At 33.5% G+C, this 20,425-nt stretch overlaps 1 protein-coding gene across 1 annotated transcript in view; it reads right to left on the bottom strand.

Moving 5' to 3' along the window:
• Positions 1-204: 204 nt before the first annotated feature.
• The window catches only part of SGPP1 (sphingosine-1-phosphate phosphatase 1), a 33,116-nt gene continuing 12,895 nt past the window's right edge, over positions 205-20,425 (bottom strand). The window contains exons 2-3 of the mRNA XM_041759989.1: positions 11,098-11,187; positions 205-2,654 (exon numbers count right to left, since the gene is read on the bottom strand). Coding sequence (XP_041615923.1) covers positions 2,103-2,654; positions 11,098-11,187 — 642 coding nt within the window. The 3' untranslated portion in view covers positions 205-2,102. The remainder of the gene's footprint in view (positions 2,655-11,097; positions 11,188-20,425) is intronic.

Below are 20,425 nucleotides of genomic sequence, written 5' to 3'. Positions count from 1 at the left end.
AAAGTACATAATTGGAGCCCAAAGTCAGTTGGAACTCTAAAACAATTATTTAGTGTCTTCTATACCGAAAACAGAACTCTGATTTTGAATAAAATGCTTCACAGGAAAAGCCTACTAGAATGAAAATCCTAGACATAGTTTTATAAATCTCTATCAGATAATACAAAGGTTAAATGCATAGAAGGCAAACAAAACAAAACACCCTTCAATTCTGAATTTGGCTTTTATTTTAAAATACACCTAGCATGGAACTATTATAGGACAGAAAATAATAAACCACAAAGAAATGGAATATTTTCAAATACCTTTTAAGTTAGATATAAAAATCAATAAGATAGCATAGACCCAGATTATGGGAAATAGTCCCTAAAATTCAATTCATTAGACACATTTTGAAAGAAAAGTTCTTTGCACATTTTCCAACGTACCGATATGTTCCTAAGTGCCTTGGTTTCCTACTAATAGGTAAAGTTCCCAAATTTAGTTGCTTTATTTAAAATTATCAGATTCAATGTTGGTAAAAATTACCATGTCCCTAAATTCTCAATCAGAATTATAAAAATATGAGCTCAAATAGTTATGCTGTCCAAAATAGAAACATCTTAAGTGATAATTTCTGGATAATCAGACAGATATTGCACTAAAGTCAGTAATTCCATACCTGATGCTCATTTATATGGAAAGTTAATTCTCTTCTTTATGAAAAAACTTACTACAAATAAACTTAATGTTAACCTAGCTACAATTACACTTCAAAATATAAAGGCACAGACAGAAGAATAAAGAATAGTTTAATACAATACCCAAATTTTCCACTGTGAAAATAATAAAAATCGAAAAATAATAGGATCTGAAATACTGATACTTTTAGATTTTATAATTTACCTTAAGTAGCTAATAAATGGGTATTAAAAGTTAACACTGCTAAATCCAATCCTTTCCAAATAATTTAGAAAAACGATTTGTTTACAAATGAAGCCTGTGCATTGTCCCATCTATAAATAATTTCAGTTACATTTCCATTCACTGGAAATATCTACCTGCAGTATAAACAATCAAGACAATGTACAAAAAATATATCTTGTTCCTATAACTTACAATGCACAGAAAAATACCTACAAAAATGGAAATATGTATCCATTCAGCTTCCCAATAAATCAGAAAGTTTAGCCCATTCCACATTTCTTTCCAAATAAAGGCTAAAGAATTACGAGTGGGTTACTTCTAGCCCTGTTAATTTGACATGTATTTTTAAAATATTTGCCTGATTATATGTAACTTAAGATAAAGTTTAGCATCTTATTTTTATATCACAGTATACATGGCATTTCTTAATCCAGCAACAGAAAGGCACAATTAGCAAGCAATAAAATTCAGTACCTGAATTATTAAACTGATGTCCAGAACAACTGCAAATAAAGTACATTCAACACAGTGTACAGAACTAAAAAAAAAAAAAAAAAAGAATAAAAAAAATGAATTTTTCTGAAAATTTGGTCCATTAAAAATGCCTCCCATGTTCAATATCATGGGTAACATGAAAGATGATGGCAGTGTAAAAAGAGGCAGTAAATCATTATGTGGTGGCATATGAATTCTGGCCTAGTAATTATGCAATTAGGAAATGGCTCCCATAGTAAATAAATGTTAAATATATCTGTTAACAACGTGCCAGTATTAAGTCCAGATATACAGGCACATTGTTTGCATATTATTATTGATTTTATAATTCAGCCCCACAGTTTAAAATAACTTAGGTATATTATTTCACATATAACATATATTAGATACATATTTGCCCATTATGTATCTTAATATATATTATATATAACTCCAATTCATAACAGCATAAAACTCTCCAAACATTACATGAACATTCAAAATGGATACTTATCATTTTCTCCCTGTTTAAAATAGCTCAGGTCACCTAAAACAATATCTGGATGTGCAATGACAAAATGCACCGATTCTTATGAATTTACTTAAATAATTATTTAAGTTAAATTCCTGCAAAAGCCTAACTCTGATTTGGCTTTTAACTAGAATATATTTTTAGATATCAGTAACTGATACCCTCCTTTCTTATAAACACTATTTCTCCATCAAGAGATACCAATGAAGAAAAATATGTAAGGGACAAAAAATGTGATAGAGAAACCAACCATTCCATAGGTAATATACCGATAAGGAAGTTCAACTTCCATGTGTTGTCTTGCTTTTCGAACATCATCACATGGTATATTGAAGATTTTACAGGCTAAAGGAATGGTGATCTTTTTCATTATATCTCTGACTATTAGTACAAATACCATCCCGATTAGGATCCTCAATATGGCTTTTCCACACAGAGTCATAGTAATGGGGGGCCTAGCTAACGGTAGAATATCCAGAGAAGGATCTAATATTAGACCCATGTTATAGGTAACATGAGATCCACATGCAATTCCAGCACCACTTCCTAGAATCTCAGCTGTGTCTCCTCGCGATGTACTCCAGGTGTCAAGAGTGAAAGAAAAGATTCCCAAGGCTAAGTGAAGCCCGATGATGATTAATGGAGCATATTTGTGAGTTTGGTTGAAGTTGTCAATCAGGTCCACAAATGGATAGAAGATAATTAAGATTAAAATGGTATATAGGAATCCAGCAATAATATCCTGGGAAAAGAGAAGAGTAGAGTTGTTTAGTATAATACTACTTTTGACATTTAAAAATGTATATTTCACATTTTAAATATTAATAAATATAAAATTTTAATGTCACATTTTCAAAGTAAAGCTTACTAACTAAACATATGATCAGTAATAAAACCTTTAGTGATAATAAAAAGATTTGACAATAATAAAAGTATTTTTTCATAATTCTCCCTTTTTATAAATTACATTCTATACTACACAAAGATTTATATTTAAGCCCCCAACAATAAACTATGCCTAAATTTTGTAGTTTTTATTTCTGGGAAAAAAGACTATACAGCTGACCCTTAATATGAGGATTAGGGGAGCCAACCCCCACACACTGTGAAAATTGACATATAACTTTGACTCCCTCAAAACTTAACTGACAGCATACTGTTGACCCAAAGCCTTACTGATAACTAAACAACTAACACATATTTTTTAAGATTATATGTATTATATACTGTATTCTTACAATAAAGCTAGAGAAAAGAAAATGTTAAAATCATGAGACAATACATTCATAGTCCTATAAAAAATTCTGCACATAAGTAGACCTGTAAAATTCAAACCCATGTTGTTAAAGGGTCAACAACAGCTTAATGTTTTTCTGTCTTAAAATTTTTATTATGCAATAATTGGTACACATAAAAAGATAGGTAGAGTGTATATGAAGTTATAAAATTAATATCTAGGAAATCACTGCCCCCAACAAGATCGTAATATTATATTGAATCTTTACAGAAGTTAACATTAAATCTTCAAGATTCATTAATTATATGTAGTTGTAGGTCATTCACTTCCACAACTGTGTAACACTTTGTTGTGTGATTATACAGTTTATTTATCTGTTTTCCCACTGATGGTTACTTAACTTTTTAAAAAAGTTTTGGATTAGTTTATTGGTTATGGTTGAGCTCGAGTGCTTTCTCAATTGGTATCTATTCTTAAGCCAACCAGGAATATTAGAAACAGTGCTACTATGTTCTTTGTTTCTGTATTGCCTGGTATGGGTCTGCAAGCCTTTCCTAGGTACAGAATGGCAGAATCATAGGATATGTGCATGTTCTATTTTATAAGACAATAAAAAAAATTTCCAAAATGTTCACAAAAATTTACATCTCCTCAACTGTTGGCATTTCTTGATGTTTAACTTGGATTTTCCTGATTAGTAAGTATCTTTTCATAAATTTATGGGTAATGTATATTTGTGTAATGTATATTTGTGTCTCTTTGCAACTGTTCTTTTAGATTTTTTTTCTTGCTGACTTGCATGATTTTTTTCATATGATCTTTGTATAAATCCTTTCTCAACAAAATCTTTTATCAATAATATGTTCTGTAAACATCTTTTTTGGATTTTATGGCCTGCCTTTTCATTTTCTTTAGAGTCTTTTGATGAACGAAAGTTCTAAATTTTAATGTAATCACATTTATTTTTTACTGCTTAAGAAAGCCTTCCCTGCCACAAGATCATAAAGATATGTTCTGAAATTTTTAAGTTTGCCTGTTACACTTAAGACTTGAGTATACTTCCAAATTCTTGGTATTGTCCTCACTTTTTATTGAACTGCTGCACAGTTTTCTATTGAACTGTTCCACCTTATTGTGGATCAGCAAAGTCAACAGTACAATGCATTGTTCTAAACAATATAAAACTCTAAATAAGAATACTATGAAATATAAGAATAGCTAAAGATATAGACAATTGCTAAAGAGAGAAAGAACTGAATGTGCAGCTAAAACTTTTAAGGAAATTATCTTCTTTAACCACTGCCTTCCTAGGAAGCTTGGCACATTGTAGACACTCAAATATATATTGGATGAATGAATAAATGAATTCTTTATAGGAATTTATCTATTCTAACAAAATCTACTAAATTACTTGGAAGTGAGTATCTTTACTCTGTTATTCAACAATTACAACAATTACAATCATTAGAAAAGCATTTTAAAAATTTATTTCTATATAGAACAATTTTTATGGATATTTTCTGATTCTAAAATATGAAATGAGATTATTTAAAAGTAATTATACTCTTTTTATATAAATGCTGTGATAGTAAGTCAAAGAAAGATATAATCATTTAGCAAAAACTAAAGAACTAAGGCAAAAATTTCACTTGTGTATTCAAACATCTGGCTTCTGCCTATCATAATGCTTCAATGACAGAGGCACCTGGCTGGCTTAGTCCATGGAGCATGTGACTGTTGATCTCAGGGTTTTGAGCTCAAGCCCCACATTGGGTGTAGAGATTACTTTAAAAACAAAATAATAACAACCTTAAAAAATAATGCTTCAATGCCAAATCCCATAATGAATTTAGAGACTTTATTTTCTCTCATCTTCGGATTACCGTTCCTTCCATATTTTAGACAAACTATTACCTATCCTTTGAGATTCTGCTCAGGTACCTATCACCTCCATAAACTTTCTCTTCCTACCCCATAATAAGGAATTTTCCTCCTCTTTACCTCCATAGCATCTTCTACAAACCTGTTAGAATAGTTGCCACATGGCTTTCCTTTCTATTTCTACCAGAAAACCAAAGGTTCACAATCCCTTTAAAAAAAATCACTCAGGAACTTTACAAATATTGATGCCTGGGCCAATCCTCAGAGATTCTGACTGAATTGAAGTGGGAGTAGGCCATCAATTTTTTTTCTTAAAAAAAGCTCCCCAGTGATTCCATTTTGCAGCCCCAATTGAAAATCACGGCATTACATATTTATATTACACATTACATGTGTAGACAGTAATTTCTCAAAGGCAAAGACTACCTTATTTATACATATATGCCAATGGCTGGCACACAGTAAGGAGGCAATAAATATTTGTTAAACTAAGAATAATTCTTTGGACTTATCATATAATCTTGCTTGATAAGAACTCTGTAAGAGAAACAGAGGAAACAATTTTTCAACTTGGGCTAATGACATTTTCAGAGAATAATATTTTCTGTACTGAAAACACTGCTGTAATACTTTAATATTTTATGTAACTGCATTTAGGCTTACAAATAGAATCTCATTTTGCTCTTTTGTCCCCAGAATAAATATTAAAAGTGTCTTTTCTCCCCTTTCAAGGAGTGTCCAAATTTTTTTTTTTGGAGTGTCCAAATTTGATTAAAATATTTATGGTTACCTTAATTAGCCACTTTTTAAATAAAGAAAATGAGACTGCTGTCATACAGCTAGGTATTTAATCTTATGGACTGAAAGTGCTCAATACATTTGTTGAAAAAAATGATTCTCAGCATTGGAGTGAAAAACTAAATTTTCAACATTTTTTTTGAACATGAGGTCTGTGAAAAATTCACTGACACATACTAAAAGTTACCCAAGAATTCTTATTAACTAAATTTTACTGCAGTTACTCAAAGATTCCAAAAGTGACCCAAAATCTGACCATACTTTTGGACATGGAGCTCTCAAATTATGTGACTATCAAACCTCTATTCTTTGTATTTCATATCACTAATTGCCATTTAATTAACTTTTATGAGATTATGCTCCTTTGGTTGCTATCTTACCTTTCTTCCCTACCTTGTAATTAAAGGCATGCGTCTTGCAAAATAATTATAAGATTATGGCTACCAGGATAGAAGCTGTTGCTTTATTTTTTATTAAATTTCATGACTGATTCAAAAATTTCAGAATATGCTAATGTGGAAGTGTTCTGAGTCTTGTAATTCTTACATAGAATGTGTACCAAGTCAGAAGTTTTAAATAAAAAGAAGTTTAAAAAAAAAAAAAGAAGTTTTAAATAAATGACAGTTAATGAGTTTTTTACATAAAACTATATATAATAACATTTACTGTTAGATTAAATGAAAGGAAGGCTTGTTAGCTATCTTTTTTTAAAATTACAGTTCTTTCATACTATAGATATAAGTACATGTTCATTCCTATACATTCTTTTTTTTTAAGATTTTATTTATTTATTCATGAGAGATACACAGAGAAAGGCAGAGACCCAGGCAGAGGGAGAAGCAGGCTCCACGCAGGGAGCCCAATGTGGGACTCAATCCTGGGTCTCCGGGATCAGGCCCTGGACTGAATGTGGTGCTAAAACACTGAGCCACCTGGGCTGCCCTCCTATAAAAGTTTCATAGTACCTTAAAAAAATGATAAAGACTAATCAATTAAATGACTTTTAAAGATTTTTTCTTTACATTTGATCACGTTTTAAAATATAGTTACTTTTAAAGTTTTATTTATTCATTTAAGTAATCCCTATACCCAATGTGGGGTTCAAACTCACAACCTCAAGATCAAGAATCACAAGCTCACTCCTCTGACTGAGCTGGCCCAGATGCTCCTACATTTGATCACTTTAAGAATTCTTTAAAATAACTCATAAAAATTATAATTCTACAAATCTATTTCAGTACAACACAAAATATCCAGTATTTGTTGTCCTCTTTTTTTTTTTTTTTTTTTTAGAGTTCCAGGAATATTAAACTATACAAATCTGGGGTACCTGGCTGGCTTAGTGGTTGAGCATCTGCCTTTGACTCAGGTCGTGATCCTAGGGTCCTAGGGTTGAGTCCCGCATCAGGCTCCCTGCAGGGAGCCTGCTTCTCCCTCTCCCTGTGTCTCTGCCTCTCTCTCTGTGTCTCTCATGAATAAGTAAATAAAATCTTAAAAAAAAAAGACTATACAAATCTACCTCCTTTTCATATTGAGTTATTATTTATGATATTACCCTGAGTAGTGAAGGGTAAACTGAATTTCCATGCAACAGAACCAGGTGCATGGGTGGTTCAGTGGTAGAATTCTCCATGCAACAGAACCAGAGGAAGGAACAACTGAATTCAGGACATAAACATGATGGCTATCATTGTGGTATCAAATAATTTTAGATACCAGTTAGCTATAGATAACTTATATGCCCTCAAATTAATAGATAATTACACATTAGAATATTCAGGCTTATCAAATTTATGGTAGAAATATCAAATACCATAAACTCAATAAAGTTTATTACATACTAAATCTAAAGTTTTATCCTCTTCATTTCTTCTGATCAGGAAATAGACCTAGAGAGGCCAGTGATTTGCTAAGATTAGAATTCAGGGCTCCTGTCATATCCTAGTGAGTTGTTGAGGTTTTTTTAATTATAACATATTTTAGGTGTCCTGCTTCTAATTTTAGTATGTCAGTGATGCCAACAGTTCCAAACAACAAAATGTTTTGTTAGAATGCATTTTATTTGATTATTAAGGCCCTATTAAAGATAGATTTTGAAATGTTTATCTTTAATTAAAATTCAAATTTAAAATGTGATCATTAAAAAAAAAAAAAAACTAGAAAATACAGATAAACAATAACAAATACTTATTACCCAGGAATAGTCACTCTTAAGACTCTCAATGTTGACTGTTCCAGACCTTTCTTTATAAAATGTTTTTGGGTTTTTGAGGGGTTTTTGGTTGGTTGTTTGGATTTCTATTTCTTGTTATAAAAATGGGTTTGACTAGTATATATTGCTTTATAATCTCATTAATATCTTTCTAAAAAGACTTTCCACATATAGACATATAAGTTTTCAGTACAATTTTGGGTAAATGGATTTATAGCCTATTCATAATGTTACTAATGCAGAAGCAAAATAGTAGTTTGACAAGTTCCCAGTCTAGTAACTTAAAAATGGCCTGCATTTTTATGAATTTAAATTTTGAGAGCTAGGTTTTATAATAAGTAAAGGAAAAGATATAGTAACTCCTCTATACTTTTCCTGGAATTAAGAAAATCCATTTAGGAAAGTAGGTAGATGTTGGAAATAAACTAAGCTGTTGCTTTTTGTGTTGTAACAATAACAACAAAGCTTAGGGCAAATACTGAATGAAGTATTCATTTTAAATTATTTAAAACACATTATCACAAAACTCTCTTCTTATGTTAATGAAGACACATCCGCTTAGATACTATGGTATCTAAGCACCTATTAACAACTTGTAGGGCACCAGCTGCCTATAGTTCCATACTCTTTCACAATAAATAGTAAAGATACAAATTATGAATAAGAATATAGTTCAAAATGTAGGTAATAGGAGAGCCTGGGTGGCTCAGCAGTTGAGGATCTGACTTCGGCTCTGGGCATCATCCCAGATCTGAGGATGGAGGATCAAGTCCTGTATCCAGCTACCTGTATGGAGCCGGCTTCTCCTGCCTATGTCTCTGATTCTCTCTCTGTGTCTCTCGTGAATAAATAAAATCTTTAAAAAAATGCAGGTAATTACTGAAACATTACAATATAGGAAAAAAATTGTGGGAATACATTAATTAGATCCATAATGTAAACAAGGGGGGATTCATTATAGTTATAATTTCATATATCAACTATCAAATAATAAGAAGCAATGTATTATTGATTAGGAAAAACTGTGGTCATAATACAGGATCATAATTTACATGTTTACAAATTACCCATGATTTTACTTTTAAAAGGAAAACGGAAAAATAAAAGGAAAACAGATATTTGTAATACACATAATAAAATTCAGTAGCTGGTTTGAATAAAACTGATGTAACATTCAATGGGACAAGAAGGTTTTTGAATAAAGGACTAGAGTTATCAGATGCATGATTTGAAAAATAATACATCAATATTGTTTTTATGTCAGCTGACTCAAAAATAGACATCTAGTATGAACTGAACTCAGCTTGAATATTTGATCAATCCACTAAACATCAATTTTTTTAAAGAACATATCTTTTAGATTATATACTCAACATAATCAGATTCTTATTATACTTTTTATTATGATAATGAACCGAGGGGTAATATTATATAATATCTTTCACTTCAAGAAATATCAGGGATCCATTTTTTGTCACTCAAGATACATAATCATTTGGTAGTTTTTTAGAAGTAATATTACTAACTTTTGGGACTGGAAGGGAATAACTAACAAGACACAGAAATGGATAACATTTTCTCTTGACAAATATTAGATCTGACCTAAAAAATATGATACACGGTCTCATTATAAAATTAGTAGAAAAATAAAAAAATAAAATAAATAAAAATAAAAAAAATAAAATTAGTAGAGATTAGTTAGAATTATGTGTAAATTCACAATTAGCATTAATGCAAATAGTTATAAAAAGTTGAATGCAAATAATTTGCTTATTAAAATAAATAGTATTTGCAATTTCTGGAAATTTACTATTGAAGGGGCAGCTACTGGAAGTAAGCAATCTAAGTAAGAAATAGAAACCCAGTCTTTCTACAGCTATGAAACAAGCTAAGTAGATATTTTTATGAGTAGAAAATTCTAAAAGGACAAGAATAATTTGTAACCAGTTGTAAATTTTTTTATTCTATGAGTTAGCTCATACTTTTTTTTTTCTGATCTTTTATCTACAAAATACATAATATGTTCAAAGAGTGTACAAAGATACACCATACTAGATGCAAGGGATAGAGAGAAAACATAGCTGCTTTTCTTATGTTGCTTATTATCTAGTAGGAGTGACAGATTAAAAAAAAAAACAACAATTGCAGTTTAGCATAAGTGCTGTGCCAGAATTATGCTCAAGATGCTCTGGGAGAAAGGTCACCGAATCAGTCTACAGAAAGGAAAGAGGGGGAATGTTACAAGGCTTTTAGGAGTTGAGAACATTTTTGTGAGTCTTGAGGAATGGATAAGATAGCTAGACAAAGAAAGGGAAAAAGGTATTCAAGCAGTTTTGGCATTCCTTAAAGGTATGGAGATAAGAAACACCATTTGAGGAAACACAGGTCATTCAATATGACATCAGACTGGTGTTTTGGAAGTAAACTACAAAAGGAGACTAAACACTGTATGGAGTGATGTCAGACTGGAAGTAGGGCCACTAATGAAGCTGTTACAGTAATCTGGGGAAGAGATAATGCATGTTAGAATTAAAGGAGTATCTTTGGGAAGAGGAGTAAAGGAGGGGAGCAAGTATGGCTAAAGAGTTACAGGCTCCCTTGCTGCTGCTTTTTAAACTGAATAGCATTCTCAAAATAAAATAACTGTTGTAAGCCCTAAAATACTGGTAGGAAAATGAAGAAAACTAGAGCTTAATATGTAAATATAAGTGGTTTAAGTTCATGTAGTTTCTAGTCATTGGGTATTCTTTAATCAGGAGAGCTCTCCTTGATTTCTGTATTCACATTGTTGGTTTTCACTCAGTGGGAGAAGAAGCAGAGAAGAAAATGAGAAGGAAAATCAAACAGACTGGAAGGAGGGAGAAACCCCTTATCTTGAGCATAATATTTGGTTATATGTGATTGCTGGAAACTGTTTCAATAAAATACATAATTACTAAGTTAAATGCTCACAAAACTCATGTTAACATACTTTTTTTGTAAAACAAAGATTTATAATAATATTTTTTTCAGGCTTCCCATAAAAAAAAGGCACTATGAACACAATGTTTTCCTTACCAGAATGGAGTGCATTCCCATGTAAATTCTACTTAGGCAAACTAGAGAACACCAGCAGGGAATAAGAATCAGTCCATATATAAGAGGATACTAAAGGGGAAAGAAAAGTAAAATTAGTTAAATAAATTAGGTTAAATATAAACAAGGAAATAAAAAACAAATTACTATACCACAAAACTCCACAAAAACAAGAACTGTATTTTTACTCCTCATTGTATTCCTCGCACCTAACCCTAAGCATGACACATAGCAGACAATGAAGAAATACTTTTGCAGGGGTGCCTGGGTGGCTCAGTCAGTTAAGCATCCAACTCTTGATTTCAGCTTAGGTCATGATCTCAGGGTCGTGAGATGGAGTCCTGCTTAAGATTCTCTCTCTCCTTCTACCCCTTCCCCCCAGCTTGTGCTTGCTTGCATGTGCATACTCAATCTCTCAAAAAAAAAAAAAAAACATATTTTTTTATATGCTTGAGTAAATGAATGAAATCTGGTATTTCTATAATCCTCATTGTGAGAACTGGCTCATTTTCATTTCTTTAGTAAAGACTTAATCACCATCATGCTGCAGGAGAAAAGCAGGTAGGAGACATATTTTTTCATGTAGCTCCAAAATGAAATACCTCTGGAATAGTGCTGAATCTGATCCATGTAAGTGTCCTAGCTTCCCTGGGGAAGAAGACTGAGCACCATCTCCCTCTTAGTTCCATCAATGACTGCTATTTGTAGTTTTCTGTTGGTACTTCCCCATCTTGTATTCAACACCTTGTAATTAATTGGTTTTCCACTTCTGCCCCTCCACTAAAATTTCAACCTTTTTGAGAAAAACTGTGTGTGTGGTGGGGGGAATACTGGGATCAGGAAGTCATAAGAATGGAAAAACAAAACATAAAATGTAGACAACTCTTGGTATCAAGACTTACTTGAGTCTCCTTTTTTAGTGGGAAAGAGGCATGGTGGCAAGTTTGTAAAGGAAGAAAGAGAGGGACACACTTGAGGCAGTTTATGCCCTTAAGCTTCAAATGTCTCCAATAAATTGAAGCCAAGGTGGTTCAATTCAGTAAGAAATCAATTTGGTTCAGTAAGTGGGGTTGAAAAAAAGGGAGTTAGTAAGGTTGTAAGAAAAGTGGCAAAGATTTAGTACATAGTTATTTTGATTTGACTTCTCTACTATATTTGACATGGCCACGACTTTCCTGAAAGTCTAAATACCCTTGATTTCTATAATAGCACATTCTGTTTCCTCTTTCACCATCTATTTTTGTCTGTTTTCCACTTAAGAGCATATCTTCCTCTTGTTTCTTAAACATTGGCATAAATAAATAAGGATTCTGCCCTTAGTAGTTATTGGTAGTCTCAGCTTTTCTTATTTTTCAACTACTATTTCGCATGAAGACCTATCCACTTCTTTGCATTAAGAACCACAGCCAATGCCTTCACCTGCACCTGCTACTGCACATATCTTCACTTGCACATATCTCTCTATGGAGTTAATTAAACCCTCTGTTCTTCAAACCAGTGTCATCATCCTACTACCCAATCTTGTTCCTCCTCTCATATTCCCTATTTCATTTGGAACCTCATAATCCACATAATAGCCTAAATAAGAAATATGAATTATCCTTGATTCCTTCCTTATCCCTCATGTTCAACCAATAATCACATCTTGCTGTTTTCACCTAAGTATTTCTGTCATCTCTTTTCCACTCCCCTCAAGCCATCCTTATTCAGATCCTCATAGTTTCTTTTCTAGGCTCTATTTCTTTCTCTAGCCATTCTTCAACATGCATAAGGAACTTGGTTAATGGCACAGACATTTAACTATATAATGTGGTAAGTGCTACGATAGTATACTAAAAATTCTGAGGAATTCTAAGGGAGGGGCACTTAATTTAAAGATGTTAACAAAGTCACCCAGATTACGTAAGATCCAAGTTGTCCTGAGACATGAGTAGGATCTAATATTTAGAAAAAAGGACTACAGAGCAAAAAATAATAAAAGGCATATAAGGAGCAGGAACATGAACAAAGGCTTGTGGGCAAGTAATTCTAAGCCGTATGGTTTTCTAGAAGAATAAGCTTATGCTCTAGCTGGGGAAAGGCACTAAATAGTGAACATAAAATATGCAAATTATATATTTAAATATATGTGAATTATATAAGATGTGTTATGTACTATGTGTTCAAGTGTGTTAAATACTGTGGAGAAATGAACAGTTGTTGAAACAGTAATGTTCATCAAATATTCCTTCTGCTCCTCTACATTTTCAGGTTCCCTTGCAGTTAGATTGGGACCATGTAACCAGTTTAGCCAATGAGTTGGGAAAAAGTGACTTATGCCACTTTCAGTCATTCTCTGATCTCTCTCTTCCTGATAGATGCAACCCTGGAAGCCACATGCTGAGATGTATCACAAAATAGGCAAACTTCAACCAGCCTGGGTCCCTGAAGTCTGGATGGTTTCACTGGTCATTTTACCTAACATTTTTAAAAGATTTAATATCAAACTTTCTCAAGCTCTTACCAAAAAAACCCCAGATGTGGGGGGAACAGTTCCTGACTCATTCTGTGAAGCCATTATTACCCTGATATCAAAACCAGACAAAGACATCATAAGAAAACTACAGACCAATATCCCTTGTAAATACAGGTACAGAAATAAAATATTAGCAAACCAAATCTAAGAGCTCATTAAAACTATTATACACCATGATGTATGGTGTGGGATTCATCCCAGAAAAGAGTGGTTCAACAAAGAGAAATCAATGTAATACATCAAAAATTGGGACACCTGGGTGGCTCAGCAGTTGAGCATTGCCTTTGGCCCAGGGCGTGATCCCAGAGTTCCAGGATTGAGTCCCATATCAAGCTTCCTTCATGGAACCTGCTTCTCCCTCTGCAGCATCCGCCCCCCCGCCCCCCGTGTCTCTCATGAATAAATAAAATCTTAAAAAAAAAAGAAAAAGAAAAAAATCAACATGATCATCAAATAATAAAAGCACTCAAAAAACTAGGAAAGAAAGGAATTTCTTCAACATGTTAAAGGGCACTTATGAACTACTTACAGATAACAAATTTAATGGTGACAGACTGTAAGGTTTCTCTCCAAGATGAGAAACAATACAAGGTATCTACCTCTCACTGCTGCTGTTTAAGACTGTATTTAAAGTTGTAGCTAGAACAGATAGGCGAGAAAAAGAAAAGACATCTAAATTTGAAAAGGCAAAGGAAAACTATCTCTACTCACAGATAACATGATAGAAAGAAAGAAAGAAAGAAAGAAAGAAAGAAAGAAGAAAGAAAGCCCCCCAAAGAATCCACAAAAAACTACCAGAGTTAGTAAATGAATTCAGCAAAGTTGCATGGTATAAGATTAACACACACAAATCAGTTATGTTTCTGTACACCAGCACTGAACAATCTGAAAAGGAAATTAAGAAAATACTTAGAAATAAATTTAAGTAAGTAAAAGACTGGTACACTGAAGGCTACAAAATATTAATGGAAAAAGTTACAGACTCATCTTTGACAGAAGGTATATTTATGCATTAGGATATAATAAATCTTATGTATTCTCTATATGTACATATATTACATGTATATACATATATTAAAAATAATAGTATTTAATTATTGTCTCCTCAAGAATGTAAATTCCATGGGGGGAGGAACTTGAATCTCTTTTGTTCACTGCTGTATTATCGGTGACTACAATTAGTGTTTACATATAGTAGGCAGTCAGTAAGTACTTGTTAAATGAAGTAAACATAAGCCTTCAGCCACTAAGGGTATCAGTCTTACCTTATCACATTCATGATAACCTTGGGGTCAAAGGCCATTCAGTTCTTGGCCTCAAACCTGGGCCACATGAACCTTCAGTTCTAAGAGCATCTCTGGAATCCATCACAATAAATTGCACTCTGAAATCCTTTTAAGTAAACTTCAATAATTTCCAATACTTGTTTTAGAATAAACATTGTTAGGTAAGGATTCTGTAGCTTAAACTTTTAAAATTAATACACACTTTCTAAAACAAAGTAACCAAATTGTATAGAAATATAAAAACCATTTCCTACAATAGCACATTGTAAACTATATTTTGTATACTAAAAGCAAAAGAAAGCAAAAAACTTAATCATAATAGCATGTCTTCCTTCATAGTACATTCCATACTGGTAGGTTAGTATAGTGTATAACAATATACAGGTTCCAGGCACCTGGGTGGCTCAATTAAGTTTCTGCCTGTGGCTCAGGTCACGATCTCAGGGTCCTGGGATTGAATTCTGCATCAGGCTCCCTGTTCAATGGGATGCTTCTCCCTCTCCTTTTGCCCCTCCTCCCACTTGTGCGCACGATCTCTCTCTCTCTCTCTCTCTCTCTCTCAAATAAATAATTTTTAAAAAATAATATGTGGGTTCAAAAAGGTAAAACAAAAACTGATCTATATGCAATCATTTAATGTACACATTAAGATAAATAAAAGATTTTATTACAGACAAGGAGAAAGAGCACAAGTAGAGGGAGTAGGAGAAGGAGAAGCAAGCTCTCGGCTGAGCAGGTAGTCAATACCAGCGGACTTGATCCCAGGACTCTGTGATCCTGACCTGAGCCAGAGGCAAACACTTAACCAACTGAGCCATCCAGGTGCTTCTGGAGCTCTTTTATGTATTAACAAAATGCTTTCCAGAAAGATTGTATCAATTTTTATTCCACTAGCAGTATTAGAACAAGGCAGATAGATCATTAATGTGGTATCCTTGTCATCTGTTGTTTATGTATACACTATCCATTTCTCAAATTCAAAATATAATTTTTTTCTGGAGCCTGCCTTTGTCCCATATTTAAATTACTATGAAAATTTTAAATTCTATTGAAGACAGTTTTTGCCATTGCTTTAATTGCAAGGCATCTTATGACTTTTTTTTTTACTAACCTCAATGAATGTGAATGGCAAATGACAAAATATAAAAACTAATTCTGATTATGTGTGATAAAGAGTTAAGGAAAGCGTATCACTTAGGAATAAAACCATTTGGTAGAATAACTGGAGGGAATGTTTAGATAAATGTTCCTGTAACAGGCTGTGCAATGAAAAGATTAGATAGTGGTATGAAATTAAAAGTATCTAGGAGGTCATGTGATCTGTTTTCAGTTTGGTAAATTTTTTCTAATTTGGAAATGCGAAGGACTTGTAAATTTTTCTTTCAGCGTTTTTCATAAGACCTAAAGATTTAAGTAAAAACTTTCTTATTTGAGGAAATAACAAATTTAGCAGGTAAAGCTCAACGTTCTCATAGAAAAGGAAAATAGAAACTAGGATTGTTTACCAAACTTAAAATTATTAACTTTTGTATAGTGATAAAAGTATAAAGTAACAAGCATGGTAAACTAGAAAAGGCATCAGAATAGGTCACTGGAAGAATATAATGCTAAGTGGTATTTAGCATCCCTGGGTCTGCTTCCTCATTTTTTTTTTTAAGATTTTATTTATTTATTTATTCATGAGAGAAACAGAGAGAAAGGCAGAGACACAGGCAGAGAGAGGAGAAGCAGGCTCCATGCAGGGAGCCCCATGTGGGACTGGATCCCAGGACTCCAGGATCATGCCCTGGTGTTGAGCAGACGCTCAACCACCCAAGGAGCCACCCAGGCTGTCCCTGCTTCCTCATTTGTAAAGGGAGGGGAGTGGAACTAATATCTTTAAGATCTCTTCTACCTCTAATTAAGTTTGTGCCTAGCCTCCATTCTAAGAAAAACCTAAATAAAAAAAAATCTGAGTGATAATCTGCTTGACCCTAGGTATACAAGGAATTAAAAAAAAAAACTCTTTATACATGAAAGACAGCTTAGTTATAGTGGTTAAGAGCTTAGACTTGGGAATTAGACTTCAGTATTTGAAACTCTCAGCTCCCTAACTTAATACCCGTTTAATTGTGGACTTTTCTTTGCCTCAGTTTCATTTAAATTAGAATATCTACCCCATTGGGTTGTTCTGATGATTAAATGAGCTAATATGTATAAAACTTTTAGAACAGTGCCTAGTACATAGTAAGTTGTATATTAGGTAAGATTAATCTATTAATACTTTAGTAAAGAACAAATCCACATTTATTTGTAACATCTGCCTAGAAATGAATTTTGGCTTCAAAAATTCCAGCCAATTTATTTGTCAAGTAAAGGATTGGGATGGGTAGGAATTAGGAATAGAGAGTGACAGTCAAGTGGAGAACAGAAGGACAAATATGTGTGTAGAAAGGTTGGTTAGTTCTTCCAGCTGGTCTTCTGCTGAATGAAGTAAGTCAATCGGAGAAGGACAATCATATGGTTTCACTCATTCTGAGAATATAAGAAATAGTGAAAGGGATTATAGGGGAAAGGAGGGAAGAAAATGAGTGGGAAAAATTAGAGAGGGTAACAAAACAAGAGAGACTCCTAACTCTGGAAAATGAATAAGGGGTAGTAGAAGGGGAGGCAGCCAGGGGGATGGGGTGATGGGTGACGGGCACTGAGGAGAGCACTTGACAGAACAAGCACTGGGTGTTATACTGTATGTTGGCAAATTGAACTTCAATAAATAAATAAATATATATACACACACACACACACACACACACACATATATATATATATAAAAGAAAGGTTGGTTAGATTGTTATTGCAGAGGAAAAGAGGAAGAGGACTTTTTTAAAAATAGAAACTAGGACTCATAAAATTGCTGAATTTGCCAATGTGGAGAAGACAATTTGAGTTTTCTATTACAATGCCTTTTATGTTTTGAAAATTACTATACTTAATTGCTCCTACTCCACTTAACCTCCCAAGTGCTGAAGCCACTCTGTAAGAGCTATTGATACCTCAGGCTAGATTTGCTCCCAACTCTGAAGATTTGAATAGGAATTAAAAAAAAAACATCTCCAGGGGATCCCTGGGTGGCGCAGCGGTTTGGCGCCTGCCTTTGGCCCAGGGCGCGATCCTGGAGACCTGGGATCGAATCCCACGTCGGGCTCCCGGTGCATGGAGCCTGCTTCTCCCTCTGCCTGTGTCTCTGCCTCTCTCTATCTCTCTGTGACTATCATAAATAAATAAAAAAAAAATTAAAAAAAAAAAAAAAAAAAAAAAAACATCTCCACAGATTCCATATTAGATACTGGAGAAACTCTCTGAGGCTTTGTAGTAAATAGGGCTAGATTATCCAAGAGACAATTAGATAAAAATTTCTTTGATAGATTGGAATTGGAATGAATGAATGAATTGGTAACTGCCTGGAAGACTGAATTTACTTTTTCTCTTGTTTCTACTCTGGTTTCCACTGAAATAAACAGGAAATTCTTGTTCATCTTAATTATCTAGAAAGCTGTGGTCTGCCTGCACACAGCTATAAATGATGTAAGTAAGCTAAAACATCTAGTCCTTCGCTTTATCACAAATCCTTTCCCTAGACAGGAATTGGAAAGAGATCCTATTTTATTAACCTAAGTCTACATCAAATAGTATAGTAATAAATAGTACATTCTTTATTGTGGTTTTTAATACAAAATATACTTAAAATTATAATTAATATTTACTTGATGTGTTGTTGCTAAATTTATATGTTGTAATTTAAGAGTTTGCAAGAGAAACAGTAAGATGACATCAGATATGAATACGTCAAAAGGACAGATTGAATTGAAAATGTTGGGTGCCTGGGGAGTCTGCTTCTCCCTCTGCCCCTCCTGCCCACTCGTTCTCTCTCAGTTTCCCTGTCTGAAATAAGTAAAATCTTAAAAAAAAAAAAAAATTGAGCTCTAATGTTCATATACATTGACAGTGATCTTTCTCCTAAAATCCTGTACCAAAGACATAGAAACGTGGGGCAAGGAATCATATATAAAAATGTTTATCATGAAATTAAATATACCACACAACAATGAACAAATAAATATTTACTGATTATAATGTAATAGTTTAAAATAATGGATTTTTGGAGCTACACAAACCTAGCTCTAGCCATTTACTATATGTATTTTATTGGGACTCTAAAAAATGTAAATAACAGGAATCAATTTATGTTGAGAGAAAGAGTATCTCATTGAGAAAGAGTATCTCATTGTACAGAGTATCTCATTGAGCCTTAAGGCAAAAGGAAGCTAAGCTTCAAGAAACTGAACTATAAACTAGACAGTCACAGGACCATCTCTTCTTCTTACATATCTGCCTCATCTTTTTCAGTGTAGTAGCAGCTTTTCTGCTCTTTAGTCTACATGGTAGTGGAGGTTTTTCAATATTTACTTCTTTAGTGAAGAAACCTGCCCAAACTCAGTACCTGTTCTCAATTTCTGATGAAAAAGATTGCACAGACAAAATATGTGCCCTAAAGGTGAGGAACCCTTTGAGGGTTGTGAGCTAGGCTGACTCCCTAAAGGTGCCTACCTCAGGTGTGGGACATTGGGCTAGTTTCAAAATCTCTTTGCATCAGTTTCCTCATCTATAAAAGGAGAGGATAGGGATCCCTGGGTGGCGCAGCGGTTTGGCGCCTGCCTTTGGCCCAGGGCGCGATCCTGGAGACCCGGGATCGAATCCCACATCAGGCTCCTGGTGCATGGAGCCTGCTTCTCCCTCTGCCTGTGTCTCTGCCTCTCTCCCTCTCTCTCTGTGTGACTATCATAAATAAAGAAAAATTAAAAAAAAAAAAAAAAAGGAGAGGATAGTATCTGTATTAGGACAATCCTATAATAAAAGCTATTCTGCAAGAATATGAGAGTGTTTCATTCATTCATTAAGAAAAAATTAGAGTTCTCCAGAGAAACAAAACCAGTAAGAGGTATGTAATACACAGAGATGGAGAGAGATTCATTGCAAGGTTTGGCTCTATTATTGGATTTATTTTAAGGATCATGGAGGCTGCAAATACAAAAATCTGCAGGGTAGGTCAGCAGACGGGAGATCCAGGAGGGAGCTGATGTAGTTCTAGTACCAAGACAGCAGGTGGGCAGAATCCCCTCTTCCTGGGTCCCTTTTCTCATGAGGCCTTCCATTGATTAGATGAAGCCCTACCAATATTATGGTAGGTGAACTTCTCAAAGTCTACCGATCGAAATGTCAATACCATCTAAAAAATATCTTCATAGAAACCTCTACAATAGTGTTTGACCAAAAATCTGGGTATTGTGGCCTAGCCAAGGGACATACAAAATTAACTATCACACATTATGTTAAATTAAAAAAGAATAAACACTATATACAATATGGTTGCAATTATTTTCAAATTGTAAGGAAATACCCAAAAATGTTAACATTAGATTTTTCCTATTTTTATTTTCCAAGTCTTCAATAAGCTTAGTACTTATCTTGC

The sequence above is a fragment of the Vulpes lagopus genome, chromosome 6 (assembly GCF_018345385.1).
Source record: "Vulpes lagopus strain Blue_001 chromosome 6, ASM1834538v1, whole genome shotgun sequence".
Classification (NCBI taxonomy): Eukaryota; Metazoa; Chordata; class Mammalia; order Carnivora; family Canidae; genus Vulpes; species Vulpes lagopus.
This window is presented reverse-complemented; position numbering and strand designations above follow the sequence as displayed.